Here is a 24185-nt window from a genome sequence, read left to right as displayed (position 1 = left end):
TTTACCGAAAAATATTTCAAAAAAAGCGTATAACATTTTAATAGTTATAAACTAAAGGAAATACAAAAATTAAATTCCTGTTGCTACGTACAATATTTCGTAGTAAAACATTTCCTTTTAAGGGTTATTAAGCATAGAATCTACAAGATTGCACTTATAATGCATTATAAACTTTAATGCGATCAAGAACGTTCATTGAAGTATAATTTTTTTAATTCAAGACAAAACGTTTTTGCTCCCAAATTTCAGATTAAAAGAATGAGATTATATCGTACGTAATTAATACTGAGTTGAAAATAAAATCATTCATCGTAAATAATTTTTACTTACCAACTTTCTTGTTGGCACTTCGCAGTATTGTTCTTCCCTTCTTATCGATATCTTTGGAGATGAAGATTGAAGCTTTTTGCAAACTCACTTTCGTTATTCTTAAGTTTACAAATCACATACATATTTTTTTTTTGTTTATACAATTTTTTTTTTTTCTTTTTTTTTACACATCTTTCTCCTTCTGAATTAAGAAAAAAAAAAATTATAAAGTAGAAGGAAACGAAAAAAAAGAAAAAGTGATACAATATATTTTAATGACAAAAATTTGGTTTACAATTATAAATTTTTGTACCATCCAGAAAATAATAGGCAAGAAGCCTCTTTTTTTTTTGCTCATCGATTTTTTGGTAATCGATTATACGAATTATTCATTGTTTACAAAAAAAACAGTATACAAATTTTCAAATTCAATTAATACTGTTACTAGTACCAAAAAGACTAGAAAAATTTAAGTTTTTAAATATCTCAAAATTTATGCAAATACCAATTTTAAATTTAATATAAATGAATACTGTTTTTTTTTTTTTTTTTTTTTTTTTTTTAATGTAGCAAATCACAAAAAAAAGTGCAAACTTGGTACACTGATCGCAATAATATTTTAGCAGATAAGGTTAGTGCAAAGTGCTAAATTATTTATTAAAATCAATATAATTTACATATATTCAACATTTATGTATTTACTAAATTATTTTTTATATGTATTTACATATATTGTTTTAAATAAATATATCAATCGACTCGTGTAAACTATGAATTGCGATAAAAATATAAAGTTCATTTTTTTTTTTTTTAAATATTTCTCTAAGAAAATCATTTATCCCATCTAATATATATAATATATATCACAAAGCCATAAAGGCGAACAATTGAAAACCCCTGCGGAATATTTAGACATTTATTTTTATTATTTTTTTCTAACTAAAATTAATATTAAGCAACAAAATTATTTTACAGCGATAATAAGATTTCACAAAAACTCTCTAAAGATCACAGCTAATATATATGTAAAACACAACTCAAATAAGGATTTTCTTAATTTAAATGCGATTAAAAAATATGTATATTTAAAAAATATATTTATATGTTGTACAGGTTTTTTTTAATAAAAAATATGTTGTATGTAGGCGTTAATACTTTTAGGCCTTAAAAGTTGATCATAACTTACAAAAAAACATACAATTTAGTTAAATGTAAAAGGGTAATAATAAAATTTCAATTATTGGAAAAAATTCTAGCAAATATTTATAGAAAACCTTTCAAATTGCTAATTTTATTTTAGAAATATTGTAACTTTATAATATTTGTTAATTTTAGCCAAAAAAATGAAACGAAGAAATGACTTTTTTACTTCTTAATATGAAATGTTTGATTCAGATATTATTAAAGAGTTCTGTAAGTAATAAGTACATTATGAAATTAATCTGTTTTCTTCCAACTTAAGTATTAGGAACTAAGAATATATCAATGATTTGAATAGAATACACAACCAAATAAATTATTTAACTTTTTAAAATAAAATAATTTAAAAAAATAAACTGCTTATTTATTTTAATAGAAACTTTTTTTTTATTATTAAGGCTCCAGATATTTTAAATACATAGAAATTTATTTATCAATACCATGAAAAAGAGAGAAAAGCGTATTTGAAATTTTTTGTTTTTTAATTTGTACAATATAAAAAAGATGGAATGAATAAATGGTGTAATATTTTGTTTTGACCAGTCTTATAAAATCGATAAATTTGCGATCCTAGTATATATTTTAAAATATTTTTTTTTATATCGATTATATTTTATATATTTATATGTAAAAGTTAAAAAAAAAAGATTCTCATTTTAAAACTAACCAGTAGTTTTGGCAATTTTTCTTTTTTCTTTTAAATAAGCTACACTGATTTAAAAATTATCTTTTACTTACAAGTAAAAGTGATTTATAGGACATCAAATTCATTCAATAATTCAAGCCTAAAGTTCCTTGAATGAATTTATACTTAGATAATTTAATTTACTCTTAATTTCGTGAAGAGTTTTTTTTTTTAATATTGCGATCAGACTAGTGAGTTCTAGCAAATACATTGGCTAAAGATGGCAGAATTTCTGCCTGTAGAGAGCCTAATTCAATTAACTCACCATCAACTGTTAAATGTCCTCCTTCGCTAGTTTCTGGCTCTATACGGAACGCTGACACGGGTAGGAAATCAACCTGAGGTACGTTTGTATGGCTTCCGCTGGACATTCCTAAAAGGAACTGTATAGAAAGGAATAAGATTAGTAAACAATAAAAGGAATACCAGGAGCCTTTATGTCTGGTGATGATGCGACAGTGTTGGTCTAGAACGAGAGAACTCTGTCTGTCCACTGGAGGAGACAGGCAGTGCACTGCAAAAAGCTTCGGACGAAAGATATCCTCAGACGTTGTTGAGGACGCCTTTTAACCAGTTAAGCGGTGGAATTTTTAGTTTTAAAAACCCCCCACCCCACAGTGTGCGGAATTAAAATCACGACAATGACGCGTGAATACACGTGTCGAACGCAGGGCAACAAAACAACCAAAAAGTTTACAATAAGTTGTAACAGTCACTGCAAGCAGCACTTTTACCTGCAATCTCTCTCTGGGGGCTTACAGATTACCAGAGCATTCTGTGTTCATTCAAAATCTATGCACCGCTTCTTCACGTTATGCATTGCTCCTAGTTAACTAGGGACACCGCAAGAGCTTTTACAAGGAAGAAAAAGTGCTTTTTGAATTCTGTGCAAAATGAAATCATGCTCGTACTGAGAGAACTGAATCTCTATCTAAGATTAAAACAGCATTGTACAAGGGTTGAGAGCTTCTATTTGTGTGCCTAACTTTAAATCTTTTATGCGGAGAACAAACATGTACCAACCACTTATCATTTGGCTGACTCCCACTGCAGTTCTATTGGTAAGTTAAAGGGAAACATCCCACCAAATAATATTCTTATTGTATTTTATTAAAATTTCGAGTTTTTATAGTTAATGGCGATTTTATACTCGTATTTTTCACAACGAGTATACACATCAAACGCACTGTAATAGAGATTTGGTTTGACGTGTATACACGTTAAACACGCTTAACTGGTTAATGCATGCAGGAAAAGTTATTATTTATTTTCAAAAAAAAAATAATGCAAATTAATCTGAAGGATGAAACCTTTAATGTTCTTGGTAGATTATAAAATTCCAATTTAATTTTTTTTTAAAGTGACGGTGGGAAAACTTCTACATATTTATTTGTTAATCTTTTTCTTTTCCTTTCTTTGTTTCTTTCTTTTCCGGCTTTCTATTCCCGGATTCTTTTTTTTCTTTTTAAAGTATTATTTTAGTCCGTTCGCTTTAGAAAGTAAATAATAAAAAATATTACATTTACAAACAAATATGTATTAATAACTTTTACGAGGGTCGTTTGAAAAGTCCGTGCAAAAATAAAAACTACTTAATTTTTGGGGGTAAACCTTTTTTATTTTTCAACATAGTCTCCTTTTAGGCTTATACACTTCGTCCAACGCTGCTCTAGTTTGTTGATCCCTTCCGAATAATAGGATTTGTCCAAGTCTGAAAAATAGCCATTCGTTTCTGCAATCACCTCCTCGTTTGAATAAAATCTTTTTCCCGCCAGCCATTTCTTCATATTGGGGAACAAATAGTAGTCCGAGGGAGCCAAGTCTGGAGAATAGGGGGGATGTGAAACGAGTTGGAACCATATTTCCATTAATTTTGCGACCACAACTGCTGAGGTGTGAGCTGGTGCGTTGTCGTGATGGAAAAGGACTTTTTTGTGGGCCAATCGTGGGCGTTTTTCTTGCAGCTCGGTTTTCAAACGGTCCAATAACGATGAATAATATGCACCTGTAAAAGTTTTACCCTTTTCCAGATAGTCGATGAGGATTATTCCTTGCGAATCCCAAAAGACAGTCGCCATTATCTTTCCGGCCGAAGGAACGGTCTTCGCCTTTTTTGGCGCAGATTCCCCCTTGGTAACCCATTGTTTAGATTGTTCTTTGGTCTAAGGAGTGTAGTGATGTATCCATGTTTCATCCACAGTGACGAAACGACGCTTAAAATCTTGCGGATTCTTCTGGAACAGCTGCAAACCGTCCTTGCAACACTTCACACGATTTCGTTTTTTGGTCAAGCGTGAGCAATCGCGGCACCCATCTTGCGGATAGCTTTGTCATGTCCAAATGTTGATGCAAAATATTATGTACCCGATCATTCGAGACGCCCACAGCACTAGCAATCTCACGCACCTTCACTCTTCTGTCATCCATCACCATATCATAGATTTTATCAATGATTTCTGGAGTAGTAACCTCAACAGGGCGTCCAGAACGTTCACCGTCACTTGTGCCCATATGGCCACTCTGAAAATTTACTAATAAACTGTTCTAATCGAAGGTGCAGAGTCACCATAATGTTTATCAAGCTTCTCTTTAGTCTCCTGAGGCGTTTTGCCTTTCATAAAGTAGTGTTTAGTCAACACACGAAATTCTTTTTCGTCCATTTTTCGAAAATCACTCGACTTTCTCGATTCAAACGAATGCCAAACACAATGAAATAGACCGATCTGGCTGAAACTTGGTGTGTGTTCTTCCAAGAGATGCTACTAACTAAACATAACCTCGATACGCGCCAGTGGTGCTATCTCTCTGACTTTGCACGGACTTTTCAAACGACCCTCGTATTTTGAAAGTAATTATTATTATTTAGGACTCCCTTTCGTAGAAATTTACAATTTAGAATTGTTTTAATATATTTTGAAATTCAGGATTTGGGATTCAGTTACTAAGTTAAAATCTCAAGAAACCTAGTTAGTGATTATTCGTGCAAGGTTTTTTTTAACATTTAACGTACTAAACTACGTACTATTGTGGTGGTTTATTGGGTTCGTATGAAATTATTAACTTCAAGTCAATTACCTGAACAAGATGAGCTCTGGATATACCACTTTTAATTACACATAACCAAATGCATCCATCATCTAGCTTGGATGATGGAGCAAAAATACAATCCGTCATCAAGTGCGTAGGATATGATGCATGCACTAATACAAATTCACCTGCAAAGAAATATATTTCCAATATAATAAAGCAACAATACCTTTAAGTTTAAATAAAAGTGCAGAATGCATTTTTTTTTCATTTTTTAGGGAGAAGAATGGACTGGGATTGGATTGGATATAAATAAGGGAAGAAAGATTATTGCCAATTGCAGTAATTAGTTTTTGAATTTGTATTAATGCCAATATTTTGTTCTGGAGACTAGGTTTTCTTCAGTTGTAATATGTTCAACATTATCCGTCTTTGCTTTTAAGGTTGGTATGTCCGTATGTCCTTCTGTCGTGACTTTTGAAGGAATACCAAAAACTTGGCATTATTACAAATAAATAAATAAAATTATTGAAATTGGTAATCATCTTTCGTCCCTTTATTTTGGAATTAACGAATCATGTCACAAATAAAAATGATCACAACTCAACAAATTAATCTCTATTAATTTTACTCACCTTTAATTACAACCCAGTCGGCAGGAAGTACCTGGCCTAATGGAGGAAGTTTAGAGGGTGGACCAAACGTGCGTATAACATCTTCACTTAAAGATTCATAACTTGATCCTGCTGCGGATAAGTAAGTGCTTTTACGGGAGCCAACCGAATAGAAACTATCTCTTCTTCCTTCTTCAGACATTACACTTCTCTAAATAAACAGTATTTATGAGTATTTCAAGAAATGATGTCATTAATTTCTTAATAAGTTAATGGAAAAAAGAAAAAAATTATTAGATTCAGAAAACATATTTTAAAAAGTTATGTGTTCTGGGAGTAGTGGAGAAATTTATAATTACGATCAAGAATGACTTCTCGGAAGTTGGCCTGGATATCATCAAAACAGAATGTCGTATTCCTGGAGGATGAAATCAGGTCTCCTCTCATCGTAGTCTTTTGTTGATGAAATACCCCTAGTAGCTGATATAAATGTCAAACTCCAGTACAGGTTTGAACAGTAAAGATGTCTGACGATCAACAAGAGTGTGGTTATTGCAAGAGAGAAAGAAAAAAACAAAAACCTATTTTAGGGCTTTTAGCAGTGGCAGGTAACTGATTAAAAGAACTTCTGTTCTCTAGTCCAGAACAGGCACCAAGGAAGAAGGACAAGATAATTGACAGTATTAGAGCAATCAGCAGGCTGTACTGTTCAGTAAATAGTAAACTCTTCAGCCAGAAGTTTTGCAGAGAATGAATTGGCCGAGTATAAAGCAGACTAAGACCCCACCATGGGCACAGAAATGCCCGCAGTCCATGAAAATGAGAAAGGTATTACAAGAAAAATAGCTGGAAAGGCTTCGGAGTGAAGAAACCCATCGAGCTAGGCAAGAAGTAATTACTGTCCAGGATAATAGTAAAGACCGGTCACTTAACATTAGTGCGGCTATATTCAACAAACTTAACGAGAATTCACACCGTTAAGAGTTTGTTCAAGAACATTTGCCACGGCAACAGTTAGAAGTTCTCCAAGTGACTAGTTTATAGAATTGAGAAAGAGAGCTGGTTCTAGACGTAACATTGTATTGGAATATGCCTACAGCAAAACGGCCTCAAGAAGCCCAGTACTTGTTAGAATACAGTTCTTGGAAAGAAATAGTGAATTTAGAGAACTTTGGATGTTTTGTTAAGAATATTTAGCGTACATTCTTAATTTATAATCAGAATTATCAAAAGTATGGTGTGTTTGATCAAAGTTTTATGGTTTAATATCTCTAAAAATTTACATGCGTACATATAAATGTATGTAACCATATGTTTAAACACTGACGTTTAGTTCAGTAAACAGAACAATATAGTACGTGTTCTCAACGGTAACAGTACGAGTTAACGGTTACAGATTGTGCTTAATAAGTAATAATGTTATAATTTGGTAATATAACAGTTTTTCCTTTACTTACATTCTCGTGATCTTCATCACTAGTTATGGAGCAAGCCTTTTCACTTTTAACTGGTAAATAGGAGACTGTGCCTTTGTAAGTTCGTAAACCTGGATAAAACAATAACAAATGGAAACTTCAAAAACTGGAATAAAATATTTCGAATTAATTAACCAATGTTTATCATTTTTACGTGCCCATATTTTTTGAGCATGCAAGTTGCATTAATGAATGTTAATTAGTAGATTACGGAGATATTTATAGGTCATTAATGCAATAGTTTTCCCATTTACTAGTTTAGTCCATGCTTGCAGAGAATAGAATATTGCTGGGAGAAAAAAAATCCATGATAGGAGATGTACATTGTAAAGGAAATTGTTATAAATCAAAAACCCACTGCGTCCTAAATGGTCAATTACGACTTATTAAAGTTAACAGTGTTTGGCAATACAATTTGAGCGTCTGTATTGTGTTAAATTTGATTGTGTAAGCGATTGTACGAAGTGTGGCTATTAAATAACGAGACTGATGCTGCTACAGAAGAACTATGCATGCGCCAACTCCTAACCAAATCCTAACGACCGACAGCTGTGCAGCGTTAAGCCTTCTCTTTCGACTGTGCAGCGTCTCACGTGTTTGTAGAGAAATCTGTGTCTGACCGGAACCGTCGTTTGTGTAAGAGGTGTTAGTTTCGTTTTGCCGCAACACATGATACTACACATGAAGTAGAGCAACGAATTGTCGTGAAATTTCACATGAAACTTGGTGAAACCGCTACTGAAACTTATCTTTTATTAAAAGAAGTTTATGGCGATGGATGTTAATCACTTGCGCAATTTTTTGAGCGGTTCAAACGTTTCCAAGATGGCCGAGAAGACGTCGGAGATGATGTCCACTCGGGTCGCCCTTTCACGTCCAAAACGGATGAAAATATCGATTATAATTAATCAACATTATTACCACTGAGGTGCTTGCTCAACTCCGTGAAAGAGTAAAGAAAAAACGACCCGATTGGAGGTAGAACAAGTCATGGGTTCTCCATCAAGACAAACGCACCGGCTCACACTGCATTGTCTGTCAAGACGTTTCTTCTAACCAAGTACATCTCTGTTTTAGGCCATCCGCCTTATTCGTCTGAAGTCCATTAGACCTGGCTCCATTTGACTTTTATCTGTTCCCCAAAGTCAAATCTGCATTTCACGATTTCAGTCCGTTGAAGCTGTGAAAGAAAAAGCGGCACGCGTCATGCTAGGAGCTCACAGAAAAACATTTCCAGCACTGTTTCGAACAATGGTAAATTCGCATGGAGCGTTGTAGGGATAGGGGAGGGGTGTATATTGAAGGTGATAATAACTAATTATGTATAAATTTAAAATAAAATGTTTTACAGCAATAGTCTCGTTATTTAATAGCCACACCTCGTACTTCTGTTATGATAATAAAACTGTGAAATGCTAGGCTAAACTCAAGAAATGTTGAGTACCTGCATTTCTGCAGGTATTATTGTGTGAATTTTAGGGTATCTCTGTAAGAGTTAATTAGCTGGAATACTAAGATTACTTTAAATTATGCTAAATAACGATATAAGAAGACAGATCTTCTTATAGTCAGAACTAAAGCAGACAATGTAATTTCAGACTTTATGTGATTTTTCAAAAATAAGACTTCTATTATATATTTACCTTTTTTTTAAGTTAATAGTAAACAATTACCTATAAGTTTTGCTACAGTCCAAACAGTAAACCTTTGACTTCCAATCGCCCTAATTCTTTCACTCTCAATATCTACATCTGACAGCAGACCCCAACCAATAGACAGGAAAGAGAACAGCACCTAAAAATATATGTACAAATATGGTAAGATCGTAACTAATAACGTGCTTAATATAATGTAAAAAACAGGAAACGCCTAAGGTAGTAAAAAATCATTTAAAACAATCATGCAGCGTAATGCAGTTTCTAAATCTATATTTACCGTTTAGTTCAATTTAAAAAAATATTGGGAATGCTGTCTCAAATAGTTATTAATTTTATAATTTCATGCATTCAATATAATCTAATTTTAAACCTTAACATCTTAATTATGGTTATACCAAAATTACTTTTATACCCAGTTTCTCGTACGGAATTTGTAAACACTTCATCAATAACCTACAAAATTTTAATTTTCAAACCAACCACAGAAAATCAGTGTTGTCATATTTACATCTGATTATAAATATGTCATTATTTTATATTTACATTTAAAAAAAAAAAAATTACTGTAGATTCTGTGTATTAAAAAATATTTATATCTACCAATTTTAGTGATGAAGGAAAAATTATTAACTAAATTTTATTAAATAAATTTTAATTTTTTTAAATCCAAGTGTGTTGTACATAATCACACTTGATTGATATCCAAACAAAAAAAAAATGAAATATAATAAAATAAAAATAAAACTATTAAAGCTCTTAATGTTATCGAATAATTAAACAAGATAATCTCAATGACATGATCAAATAATTGTCATGCTCAAGAAGTAAATAGATATTTTAGAAATGAGAAGAACAAATGTTGCAGTCAAATATAGGGTGCGTTCCACTTGGCGACCACAACGACCAAAACATACTTTCAGGCGTTCCACTTGGCGACCGCGGTCGTTGTTGTCGTGGCGAAAACGTCACTAATGACGTCATTATTTTCGCCCACACAACGACCAACCTTAAAAGCTGGGTCGAAGTGGGCGTTCAGAGTTGGCGCAATTTTTAAAACAAAATATGGCGACCGAAAAAATTATCTCATGTAAATGAAAGTATTATTTCATGTAAATAATAGAATGTGTTTCTCGAAAGTCGACAAAAAATAAATAAATAAATAATTACTTATCCCTTTACATACTAAATCACTGAATAACGCAAAATCATTTACCTGAAATAACTTTTAAATTCTTCATTTGAATAAAGATCAATTACTCTGATAGCTAATAATACGTGGCCTAAGTTTTCGCTTTTTATCATTGCGATTTTGTAAAATTGCATTCCACTCTTCATCGGAACTAGATAAAGAACTTTCTAAAGCATTATTAATAAATATCCAACTGTTGCCACAAAAGACACTTTAATTTTATTTAAACGTAAATTTTATAAATACTCCAAAATGCAATATAAAAAATTGAATTATATATATTCTTTTAATATAAGTCAACTTTACCAATAATTAATAAAGTTTATTATAACTGCTTATAAATAGGGTTTAAATTAATAAATAACCTCTTCAAGCTTCTAACTTATTTTCGAAGCCGCCATATGTAATGTTTACATGAACGGTTAAAACGCCCACAGTCCGTTCCACTTGGGTTTTCGATCGCAACGCCCACAAGCAAGTGGAACGGCCAAAATCGCGGTCGTGGTCGTGGTCGTTGTGGTCGCCAAGTGGAACGCACCCATAGAAGTAAACAATATTCCAATCTCTATTCTGCGCATGTCCACGGTTAACCATTTCATTGCGTTCATATTGTTTAAAAAGTGTATCTTTTCTTGATTAGATAATAACTTAAAATTTTCATAACGACATAATTTATGATTTCAGCTCATTAAGCTAAAAAATATTTCGAGTAATGAAAATTTTTTTTCTCATATCTTAAAAAAATATATTCATTTAATTATTTTATATATAAAAAAGAATCTAAGTACATACTTCATTATTATCTTTATTTATCTTAAAAACCTATCTTATTTATCTTGAACACATATTATTTCAATTTTAAATTTAGTTTTTGCAAAAAATTTAACAACTTAGCCTGAAGGTGAAAATTTAGAATGGCATCCAAAGTAATGAAAATTTTATTATTTTTAGCTTTCTAGATTCAGCCACTTTAAGAACGTTTCTGCTTTTAAGCCAGTTTCCTTAGAATTGAATTCTGCCAATAAAACACGGTTAAAATTTCTGAAGATGGTCTGATTTGATAGTCAAAGTTGATGGGCAAAAAATTTAGACGCTTTTTTAAAAAAAAAAAACGGCGTGTTTTACAATGGAAAAATTAGCTTTTTCTTCATTAATTTCTGCAAGTAATCACAATCTATAATTGTTTTTTCTGATTTGTTTTCTTTGATTAAATATTTTGTTTTTACGGTTTATTTTATTTAAATTTTGTCAAAAAATAATATCAGAAAATGTTTCTACAGATTACTTTAACTTAAGAGGATAGCAGTTCCCCATCTTTTTACAGAGTCGCCTATTTTCTTGATTCCTAATAAATTTTTGCGACCATCCACATTCTTTTAAGAGTTTAATTTAATAAATACTATAATTTAGTGTAAAACTATGTTATATATTTTGTAAAGTACTGAAAAGAAAAAAAAGGTGTTTATTTATTATAATATAAATGTTTATTCAGGCATGCAAATTTCTTAGAATATACTACTCTCTATTACCCTTATCTATCAACACCTCTTGCTTATTTTATTAGCCTAATGCTTACTAATGTTTACAATTTTATGGCTTTGTTTATTCTTAGAAAAGATGTTTCTGATAAACAATATCAGATTGTCGGTTGTGGCAAAACCTTAGCTATTTAATAAAATAAGATAATATTTCTATCAACATACGTTATCTGCAATTTCTGGGCTATTGTAAAACATTCCATCTGTACGCTTGAATAAATTTCAATTGTGAAATCATTTAAACCTTTTTTATTCTGCATAAAAGATATGACTGTATAAAAACAAAAATGATGGCAATGTTTTAAATTAATGTTAAATGCACAATCACCATCACCATCAAAGCAGCGCAATTTCTGTAGAATGTATACATAGTATAATGAGATCAGATGTTAGCAAATTAACTTTCGCCTTATCGCGGCTTTTACATGCCTCTACCTCGTACATTACTAACTGCAAAGTTTTATCTTAAAATTGTACGGTTGAATCATTATCTAGCAATTTTATCATGCCGCATGCTAATGAATAGAAATTTCATAATAATAATAACAAAATCAGTATAAATAGCCAATGCAATGAGACTAACCTGGTTTTTTGTTTCCACTCTAACTATATCTAAAGGTGTTGATACTCCCCTGACAACATTTAAGGTAGAAACTAGAATTGGATTCTGGTCGTATGGTTCACTGGAAATCGGAAAAAAAAATCGAGTTATTTAATGTTAATTCAATGATCTGAGAGGATGATGCGCCTAAAATTAAATTTAAAAAAAAATCGAGTTGATTGTTGACAAAATTAATCTTTCCTGGAGAACAATCGGTAACCATGAATTTCGATTAACTTATCGAACGTGTTTTATTGTAAAATATATTTATACAATATTTAGTTACTTTACATAATAAGAATTGTACTTCGTAACTTTATATCTTATTATGTTGTATTAAATAAATAATTATTGATTGATTGAATTATTGCAGAGTAATACTAAAAGTTTATTACTTTAAAAAAAATAATAGTTTAATTAGTATGGCAGTGGACTGCTGCATTATTTTAAAATTTACTAACCTAGCAGTTTCATTTTATCAAAATAATTTAAACAAAAAAATATATACTTATTAGTTAGTAGTTAAATTAATTAGGATTTTTCTTAAAATTTTTTGTTAATATTTAATAACAGTTTTATTCTTATAAAATTTGGAGTAGAAGAGAATATGTAAAATAATCTTAAAGGGCCCCACCCCAAGAATTGAACATACATATTTTAGTTACAATTTAACTTACAATTTGCAAGATTCTAATAAAAATATAAATAACTTCTGCTGGAATGGATCAAAGTTTCAAAGAACAGTAACGCTGAAAAATATTGTTTTTTTATTAATATGATCAAGGATTTTAATTATTTACTGAAATAATACTCCTTGAAAAAAAAGGAAGAAAACAAACCTGGAAATGAAACCAGGAAAAGGAAGAAGTAAAGTAAAAAGATTCACAAATAAATATGTAGAAGTTTCCCACCGTCACTTTAAAAAAAAATTAAATTCGAATTATATATTATAATTAACCAAGAACATTAAAGGTTTCATCCTTCAGATTAATTAGCATTTTATTTCAAATAATTTGTAATTAATATTAGCAGTAGTTTTTTTTTTTTTTTAAATAAATAATAACTTTTCCTGCATGCATTAACCAGTTAAGCGCGTTTGACGTGTATAGACGTCAAACTAAATCTCTATTACGGTGCGTTCGACGTGTATACTCGTTGTGAAAAATATAAAATTGCCATTAACTATAAAAACTCGAAATTTTAATAAAAGTACAATAAGAATATTATTTGATGTAATGTTTCCTCTATCTTACCAATAGAACTGCGGTGGAAGTCAGCCAAATGATAAGTGGTTGGTACATGTTTGGTCTACATATTAGAGATTGGGGAATTACGCACACATAGAAGCTCTCAACCCTTGTGCAATGCACAGAATTCAAAGCTCTTGCTTCCCTAGTTAACTACAGCAATGCATAACGTGAAGCGGTGCGAGATTTTGAATGAACACAGAATGCTCTGGTAATCTCAAGCCCCCAGAGAGATTGCAGAAAAAGTCGCTTGCAGTGACTATTATGACGTTGTAAACTTTTGGTTGTTTTGTTGCCCTGCGTTCGACGTCATATACGACGTCATTGTCGTGACTTTAATTCCGCACTCTGTGGGTTGGTGGGGGGGGGGGGGGGGTTAAAATTAAATTCCACGCTTAACTGGTTAATATGTTTACTTCCCAAAACCAGAATGCACATTTAAATATTTCTTCGGCCCAATTCTTTCAGACGACTATTCATCTAGTGACCTTTTTTTTACGCCCTTTGTATTCCTAACCTAGAAATTCGCACTAACGAAAACTGAACACAGAAAATTTGACTCAAACGCAATACTTTAAAAAAAAAAACTGTAGAAACTGAAGAGAAAGTAAAAGAGAGTGCTCTATCAGCTGTCAAAACACGTTTACGCTTTTCAAAAACTATAATGCAAAAATATTAATGAAAAGATAACCTTCAGATAACAACACCAATGATGTTGACAGTTCAGAAAAAATAATTAGTTTTATCTAACCATTAGTTATTTTTTAACAAAAAAGAAAAAAAAATAGCTTATCAGATGAAAACTATTATACAAAAAAATTACTAGATATGTATAAATAATGGATGTGAGGGAATAAGCGAAGCATTAAAACAGTCATTATACCATTATTGCAAAACATCCGGCGATTAATTTTGTTTGTATTATAATACGTAAGGTGAAACGATAATTGGTTTTCGCTTTGTAATAGAAACAAGTTTATTGAAAAAATGTCAGTTTGTCAGAATATTAGTCTCTTTTTTAAGAATAACTTTTTTTTATAACATATTTTGTAACTAATTATAAAGAAAAACATATTGTTGATTTTATCGGGACAGTAGTAAGATTTTTTTTTTTAATTTGAGCGATTGCGGTTTCGAAACTAACTGATTCTGGAACTGTAGTTTAAGCAAGGGCTTTCAGCGTAGTCAAATAAAACATTAAAACAAAAAATTAAAAATCCTCTTAAGAAGAGATTTTGCTAGTTCCAAGTTAATGTCATTTCCTGTTTTTAGGTCTAGGTTACTCAGATGCAATACACACTTTTGATAATTTTAATATATTTTTTTTAATCTAAAGTTTGCGCACACACTGGGCCAAAAAAGTCTGTGAACACTAACCTAAATTTTATTACTTTTATTATTATCTTAGTTGCTCGGCTGGCACAAGATTGGAGAGCCTGCTGGGCCAATGACCGCCATGGGCGATGGACGGCAGAATTAATTGTTGACCCGGTGATCTGGGCAGAAAGGAAACATGGGGAGGTGGATTATTACCTCACACAATTCCTTACTGGCCACGGGTATTTCGCAGGATTCCTTAAAAAAATAGGGAAAAGGCCGTCTGGGGCGTGTATTTACGGGGACTCGGACTCGGATGACGCCCTGCACACCTTTTTTTGAGTGTACACGATGGGTGCAAGAAAGAAGAAGCTTGCAGGAAGTCACCGGTCCGATAGCTCCGGACAGCATCGTCGGGCGGATGCTGGAAGATGAGGAAGCCTGGGCAAAGCTCGCCTGTTGGAAGTGATTGGGAACAAAGGAGGTCCTACAAGTTTTTAAAATTTATAATACACGTACAATGTGTAAGAATGATTTATTATCTGCAAAGTGTTCACAGACTTTTTTTGCATTCGTTTGGGGTGTTGTTTTGTTAAACATGTAATTGTGATATTCCTGTTGAACAAAAATAAAAGATTGAATATAAAATGAAAACTCTGGTTTCTCTCTATCGAATAGTACAATTCATTTGAAAATAAAAGAAGTTTCTACTAAGATAATAATAAAAGTAATAAAATTTAGGTTAGTGTTCACAGACTTTTTTGGCCCAGTGTATATATTTACGTTTGCAACATAACCTTACAAGCCGAAAAAAGGTAAAGATAATTACAAATTTAAAAAAAAATCTAACATTTTAAAAAAAATAAATTTAGATTAAATAATTAATTATTACTTATAATTTTAAATATTTGAAAATAGAATTTTAATAGGAATTTGCAAATATTTGACCAATATTTGGAGTTAACTATTATTTGAACAATAAAACATTGATTCAATTAGAAATCAAAGTATAAAAAAAACAACACGGTATACGTATTTATCGATGATTATTATTGAAGTAAGTAAAAATAAAAGTCAATTAGCAAAACAATAAAAGTGATTCTACCTCATAAAAGGTAATAAATTCTTTGTATAGTTATCAAGGTTAAAATAATCAGTATAATTATTTTGTTTTCCGAACAGCTGGAGGCCTCTTTAAGGAAAATAATTTACCCCTTTTTTTGTAAAAAGAAAATACTACAAGTAAATAAATAATCAAGATAATAAATAAATACCTACTTAAATGCATAACTAATCGATTTGGCAAGACCATTTCCAGATCCTGAGGGTATGATTCCTAATTTTAACTCTTGAAAAAGTGTTTCCCAATCAGGTCTTTCCATTAGGCCATTAATTACTTCGTAAAGTATTCCATCGCCTCCGATAACAACTATTCCTCCCATGTACTGCCACATATTCTGTTTGAAAATAAAAATTCTGTAAATTATTTGATTATGCATTGTGAAAGATTACAAATTACAGATGGACACCTGTCCCCTTTTAGTGAGGCTACGCATCATGTAGGAAGACGTCAGATGCGAGCTATTGCTACTTATCATTTCTTTTTTTTTTGCATACATAACGGAGTGTTTACATGATGTACTCAATTCTAAGGACCTCCGATGGTTTTTATCACCCTGGGTGCAAAGAAATGTGGAAAAAAAAAAGACGTAGTCTTTCTGAGAAGTTGCACTTTTAACGGCCAAATATTGTTTCAAATCTGAATTTTGGTAATTACACATTATTACTCAATATTTCACAGAGTAAGAACGTACTAAAACGGAACTTTTATAGGAGAGTAACCTCATCTCTTCTCAAAGAACCGAAAGATGTTTCAAATATAATACAAAAAAAAAATTTTTACACTCAAATGTTTAAAGAAAACAATTAGTATCATTTTCGAAAATAATCACAGCTATAAACAGAAAAATTTGCAATCAAGAAATAATGTCTCTGATTTGTTATTTGATTCAAAACTATTAATTTCTAACTATTATTATACAAGTAAAAGAGTCCGAACAATATACTTGTGAAAAATGTAAGATAACCCTAAGCCTTAATACGAGTTTATCGTATTTCTAAATTCCCTCTATTTTTTTTTAAGCCAGGTGATGCAAGTGTTTGAATTGAAAACAATCATATGTGAATTAAAGCAAAAATTTGTCCCTTTAAAAAAGTAGATTAAAACCAAATTAATCGATACTTTATTTTATTAATAAAAAATATACTGTTCGTTTTGAATCAACTAACTTATCAAATTGAAAAGACAAAGAAATATCTAACAACACTGAAATGGCTAAAAAAAAAACTTATCTCCTCTGACGTAAAAATGGCCTTAATCGAATTTCCCTTGGAAAATATTGATAGAATTTTATGTATGCAATTATTCAATATACGAAGACGAAGTTCAAATAAAGACGTTGCAGCCATTATGAAATTCCCCCCCTCAAAATGAAATATCGATTAACTAAAAATTTTCGTTTGATTGATTTATTAAAAAACTTGTAATCCTAATTTATTATAATTATTATTTTAGTAACTCAGCGCTTCAAAAATTAGCACTAAAAACCATTATGAGATCACGCAAAAGATGATTGGTAGCACTGCTTAAAACAATCTCTTTAACAAAAACTTACAGTTTAAAATGTTAAGTATAAGGGTTGATTAAACGCCAAAAGGTACACAAATCAGCAAGTACCCAACATTTCATTAATACTTCATTGATATTATTTAAGTAATTTTACTGCATTAATTTTCATTCATATTTTTTAGAATTTATTAGATGTTTCACAGGCCCTTATGCTGGCCATTTTAATCTACAAAATATTTGTTCAAGTAGAACACCATTTAACTTAGATTGACTTTAATATCTAATCAACAAACTATTTATCACAGGTTAAAAAGAAAAACTTTATTAAAAAAAATCAAAAAAAAAAAAAATGAGGCTGAAAAATTCAAAAACTTTTTGAAAAAATGCTTACACCAACATTCATCAATGATTTCATTTATTTATTTTTATTTTTAAATAAAAATCGTCGGTTTAAGTTCATTCTTCGATTAAAGTAATTGTTACTTTATGTAGTAGTCAAACGTTTATAATAATAGGTAATAATTATCTGGCTTTATCGCAAATAATATAGTTTTCTTCAATTACATTCTCCATCTAGGTATTCTTCCCACAGTATTATATATTTGGAATATAAGATAAATAAGATATGCATATTTTTATGACAGCTAACATAATTATTCCAGTATTTTACTATAAGTAAAATTAGAGGGACTACATTAAATTACAATTGAGAAATGAATAATTATTGTTGAATAATTTACTTGATATTACCTACGCGTTATTTGTGCTCACAAATACTTCAGAAAGACGAATTCTAGACTGAAATATTGTTTTAAATCCGTGATTCAAATTTAAATAGTAGCCGACTCTGCCTTTGTCTTTTTCTACTTTAACATGCATGTATAAGATGTGACAACTTCAGAATAAAGGGCATATTAAAGATAAATCAGAAGAAAAATTTGGAATAAAGCTAAAATAAAGTACCTATTTAATTACGAAGATATAATATACATTTTATCATAATTATAACAAAAAAATAAAATATTATGAATGAACAAAGGGAAGGGATTAGCTATGCGGTTAGCGTATTGGATTCCCATGTGGAGGTTCCGGGTTCGAATCCAGCTGCAGACCCTTAGATTTTCTCTTTCTAAGAGCTTCTAACAGCTCACTGTCCGGGTGATGGACAGTGTTGTCTGTAACGAGAGAACGCTGTACGGAGGCCGGCAGTGCACTGAAAAAAGCTCCGGGCGCCAATAACCTTAGATGTTGACGCGCCTTAAATCATAAAATAAAAGAAAAAGAAAATGAATGAACTGGCCAGCATAAGGGTCTGTGAAACATCTAATAAATTCTAAAAAATATGAATGAAAATTAATGCAGTAAAATTACTTAAATAATATCAATGAAGTATTAATGAAATGTTGGGTACTTGCTGATTTGTGTACCTTTTGGCGTTTAATCAACCCTTATACTTAACATTTTAAACTGTAAGTTTTTGTTAAAGAGATTTTTGTGCCTTTTGGATAGATTTTCCTTTTTGTATGTTTTGCAAAGTTACATATCTGCTTTATATAGATTTTATTAAAATTGGGAATAATAAATTTTAATTTTATCATTATAACCTGATAAGGTGCTAAGTCGGAACCGTAACTACCATTGGAGAGATCTTTAAAAGAATGATTATAGTTGCGGTTTCCAAACTATCCTCAAAAACAATTTTTTTGAGAAAGCGTTTTGAATAAAATAGGAAGGTAATTTGTACGTGAATAGCAAAATTAAAATGCGATTTCAGTACTTCCCTTTAAGAGGAGTAAGAAAAATAAACTGCGATTACAGTACTTCTCCCTAAAAGGCAAAGAGGCAAAGATTTTGAATCGAACGACAATTCATTGATGTAAATCGGTTCACTCATTGATAATTTTAACGATTGCATTACTTCCTCTTAGTAGGTGTAAGAGCATGATGGCACTTCACAGCCACGTAGAGGAGCTTTAACCACTTCTTCGTGCTAAATTTTATCTAAATCGGACTAAGCGTTATAGAAATATTGGTAATAATAGTTTTAGAAAGGGCGTTACTTGGGTAGGGCAAACTCCCCTCCTTATAAGGCACAGTGTCGAAACTTTTAAAGTGCAAATCTGTACAAAATTTCGATTCGAATGACACTTCATTCATGAAAATCGGTTCACGTTTCGATAATTTGAAACGATTGCTATACTTCCCCTTAACAAGTGTAAGAGCAGATCGTCGCTTTAATGTTACGTAGGGGAGCCATAACCCTATCATCCTACCAAATTTTATCGAAATCGGGCTAAGATTTATAGAGTAATTAATGATAATAATTTTGGTGGGGGCCTTACATAAACGGGGCTAACTCCTCTCCCATTTGATGTACAGGGTCGAGACCCCCAAAAGGCACATCTACATAAAATTCCGACTCGAATGATACCTCATTCATGAAAATCGGTTCACGCGTTTAGGCGCTACGTTGTTTACAAAAAAGGTAACAACAACAACAAGAAGAAGAACAAGAACAAGAACAAGAACATTTTTTGAAAATGCCGTTTTTGCTCATTTTCAGCATCTTTTTTCTCAAAATCTATCAGATCTAGGTTGTTGCAAAAAAATTACAGTTATAAAGGAGGATTTGCCCTATATTATAAAGAAAATTTGGGAATTTTATCTTTTATAGAAAAAGAGAAAAAAATTGTCAAAGTTGGGTGTTTTTCAACGTTACGCTTTTTCGTGCAGTTTTTGATGATCAACCCTTATACAACTGTCCTACCGGACAGTTTTAATATTGCATTAAATGTAATTTTGGCAGCAATTCTATTTGTCGAAATTAAAACCCTGAATATGAGATCTGAGATAGTGTGCATTAATCGATAAATCGATGATTCTCTGCACGGTACAGATTAAAAATATAGGAGATAATGATCCAGTTTATCATAATATATTGGAGCAAACAGTAATATATGAATTACCTGAGTTCTCATGAGATTTCTAGCATCTTGAGCATGTCTGGTTACATGTAGATCATAGTTTATATCAGCTTCTGTGAGCAACGGTACAACTTTACTTTGAAAAACTTCTCTTGCTTTGCCAACACCACTTTTTGGATTTAATATCATCAATAGTTTATTATCTAAAGAATAAAAACATCAATTACTCATGGACTGCATTCAATCTTGATAATAAAAAACAAACTAAGTCAACAAGGAATCAGTCAGCGAGTGTCAGCTTCGGGACCGTCCCGGCGAATATTGTGGTAAGTAGGGAACTTAAACATCAACCTCAGCAAGTCAAAGATTGAAGTTTGTTTTTTTTTTGGAACGATGGCAAGCCGCTGGGAGGAGAATCTTGGCATTATCGAAGGGTGATTGCACAAGTTATGAACATTTTACTGAGAGATGTTAGTTCAGAAAGCAATGAAAAATCAAAATTTGCTATAAATGCTTTTAATAACGTGCTGCGTAATAAAAATGTTGCCTTCTCTTTAAAATTAAAATTATTCAACGCGATATCTAGATCGATTGTTAGCTATGGATTTCAGATTTTGGGGGTCAGCTACATATATCCACCATAGAAACTTTACTAAAATACTTCTTGAAAAAAGGTTTTATCCACCGGCCAATACGTCAAACTGTCTGGCCCATATTTCTTCATACACTGAAATTCAACAAACCTCTTTGAAAACCGTTAATCATGGAAATCCTTTTACTGCAGAATTTCAATGCTCTACTTTTTTATCAAATTCTAGACTAGACGATGATTGATTTTTTTTTTTTATTGAGTAAAATTTAATTTGTTTTGCCAATTTCACCTTTGTATCAAAATCGTCTTCTTTAATTGTTAAAATTTTTCCCTAAATTGTAATCATTTACCAGATTACTGAATATAAAAGTATCCAACAATTAAATTTATTTCTTCTGGGTAGTGCCTCTTTTCAGAGGTTGTTAGGTACAGTGCAAAATCCTGGTGTATTGTCGAATGCGTTCTCAGATAAGAATTGAATCGCAGCAGCCCAAAAATATTTACTTCCATCAATTTCAAACCAAACAACACCAAGTTCTTCAAAAAGTAATATTTTTTTCCCTAAGCCCTTTATTTTCCTTTAAATTTTTACATAATTAACTTGTCCGGTCCGTTCCGTTCCGTTCTTTAACATGTTAAGAATGCGACGATATTAATCGTCAAGGCCCGCTCCGGCTTCAAGCTTGTTGCGTCCGTGAGTTGAAGCGTAAGATTTCTTCATCCCTCACAAAAGATAATGACAGAATTGCTATCAGGGCAGAAGGCTCTATACTAATGATAAGTCTTCTTCACTACAGATTTTGAAAACATTGAACTAGCTGGATTTAGAGTCTCTACCAGAGAGTCGATATACTGGACAATGCAGATTTTTGCCTGCACTAAAGAAGTGGTCACTGTTCACGCCCTCTGCCTCTGCGATGACTTTGCAAAGAGGCAAGTTCATCATACAGAACTTGGCATGGCCAGAAAGCTTTGAGGCTCTCTACTAAGGACTGAGATTAAGTGAGCTCAAGTTAACGGTTAACGCTACAATACCGGATACGGTTACAGTAGATCCTAAACGAAACAGTACCTTCCTATTCCTGTATCTGCTCCGGAAATTCTTTTTAGGAATCTAAGCTAAGTTTAACTTTGCACAGCTGTTACACATTTTGCCCGGAGCGGACAATGCGATACATTGAGGTATCATGATACTTTAAAAAGCTTGTATCTAACAACAATCCTACCAACTACATTTTTAAATCAAGTCATCATCAACTAAATCAAGGAAATTTATCAATTACAGTTAATATCAGAGAAAGTCGTAAGTATTCAGGCCAGATTCAAGTAAAAGATACAACATAAAATCTAAAAACTAAAATATTATCATGACAATGATCAGACCCAGGAAAACTATTTAATATCTCTATACATACACAACAAAACCTTAAAATAACCTTGGAAAATCCTGTTTCTTGAAGGACACATACGTACAAAGTTGACTTAGCAACGCAGTATTTTTATTCATTTTATGTTGTGTATATACAAACAAACCCTTATCAACAAAGTATATTTATCAAACTTAATAAATATTTAGTTATTTTAATGACTTTTAACTTATTTTAAACAATTCTACAGGTTTCCTGAAACTATTAATGGCACCCAACAATTTTAAAAAAGTGGATTATTTTGAATTAAAACTCTGTAATGGGGATGATACATTTAACGCGTACTTGAAATCAGCTAAATAAAGTAATTTTAAAACATTTTAAAAGATCGTCGAAAGAATAAATTCATTTTCTTTGATTTAATAGAGGTTTTTCAATACCGATGAAACATTATGTTACATTTAATATTACATTTTAAAAGTAAATATATATATATTTTTTAATAGAAGCATCGACTGCTTTTGGTCATTAGCATAAAAGTTGTGTGTCTAAGGACAAACTCGAAGCCGAATACAAAACTACAACATTTCAATGTAAAACAAAACTAAATGTTCCATTTCTTTCTACGAAAAATCAAATTGTCATTTTACTTTGAGTAAACTACTTTTTCTTTTTGAATGTATAAACAAAGTCGCAATCTTGTAACATATTCTACTTCAGGTCGCCTACTATGAGGATTTAAAGATGTTGAAACAGATTTTAAGAGTACGTCTCGATTTAAACAAAAAAAAAAATATATAAATGAAATAATATTTGTCCTGGATTTGTAGCATTTAATCCTGCAAGTTTTAAAATTATTTAAAATAAAATATAAGCTTACCTATTTTTATATCTGTTGCTGTAAAATAACATGTTGGAAAGGAAGGTTTCAATTGCATATTCATATAATACTTGACAGTTACTTTCCATTTTTGTGCTTCCCTCATATTATCTTCATATTTATCGTAAGATCGGAAACGTAAAGTTATTACCATTCTCTCTCTTTTTTTCGTACTTTTAACTTTCCCTTTTTTTATAATGTACGCATAGATATACAAATACGCGCTGACGTCTGTTTCATCCCATTCCATGGAATTTTCATCAACCACTTTAAGATATTTTTTGGAGGAAGTAGGATGCCACATACATTTCTGAGCGAATCGTTTACTTCTCATACACCGGCAACCAATTATATCTTCAAGAGCTATTGTTTCATTTTTTACATTACCGTTGTACTCTTTTTGCAAGCAAAGCCCTTTTTCAGAAAGTTTTACCCTGTAAACTGAGTTTTTCTTAGAAAGTATATAAAAGGTTTCTTCTAAAGTTGGACTAGGCGAAATGCAATCTTCTTCTATATCCATTTTCATAACATCAGCCAATTCTTAATTAATAAATAAATTATAATAAATACCAACGGCCACTAAACGTACCAGTACAGTACATAAACGGAAACGATTACATGACGATATGTTCATCACTTCACTGTCACACCTTCACGGGGCTTCCCAACCGCTAAGTAACCTGCTATCCAGACAGTATGCGACTGTTATGTTGTATTAATTGCACCTGCGTTTCTACTTTTCTGATAAAAAGGGAAGGGTGAAAAGAGGTTTCCTATCAAGAAAGAATTACCAACATAAATTATAAATAGAAAAAATAAAAATCAGTTTTGAATTATGAGGAAATAGTTTCCCTTTATGATTTAAGGAAAGTTATAATCTTATAACTAATTATAATATGTTATTTTAAGTCAATTCATATTTTAATTGGATGT

General features: G+C 31.3%; 1 protein-coding gene across 1 annotated transcript; it reads right to left on the bottom strand.

Annotated features, from left to right (window-relative positions):
- Positions 1-844: 844 nt before the first annotated feature.
- LOC141446135 (sphingosine kinase 1-like) lies at positions 845-24001 on the bottom strand. The gene is made up of 9 exons (XM_074112579.1): positions 23253-24001; positions 20456-20616; positions 16139-16317; positions 12279-12378; positions 8984-9104; positions 7293-7381; positions 5857-6046; positions 5270-5409; positions 845-2577 (listed from the first exon to the last, which is right to left on the bottom strand). The coding sequence occupies exons 1-9, from the start codon at positions 23776-23778 to the stop codon at positions 2383-2385; spliced, it is 1701 nt and encodes a 566-aa protein (XP_073968680.1). The 5' UTR covers positions 23779-24001; the 3' UTR covers positions 845-2382.
- Between the last annotated feature and the right edge of the window lie 184 nt (positions 24002-24185).

Source organism: Rhodnius prolixus, unplaced genomic scaffold, assembly GCF_049639745.1.
Source record: "Rhodnius prolixus isolate KJV_2025 unplaced genomic scaffold, Rpr scaffold_1, whole genome shotgun sequence".
Classification (NCBI taxonomy): Eukaryota; Metazoa; Arthropoda; class Insecta; order Hemiptera; family Reduviidae; genus Rhodnius; species Rhodnius prolixus.
Note: the sequence above shows the minus strand (reverse complement) of the source record. Positions and strands in the feature narration are given on the sequence as shown.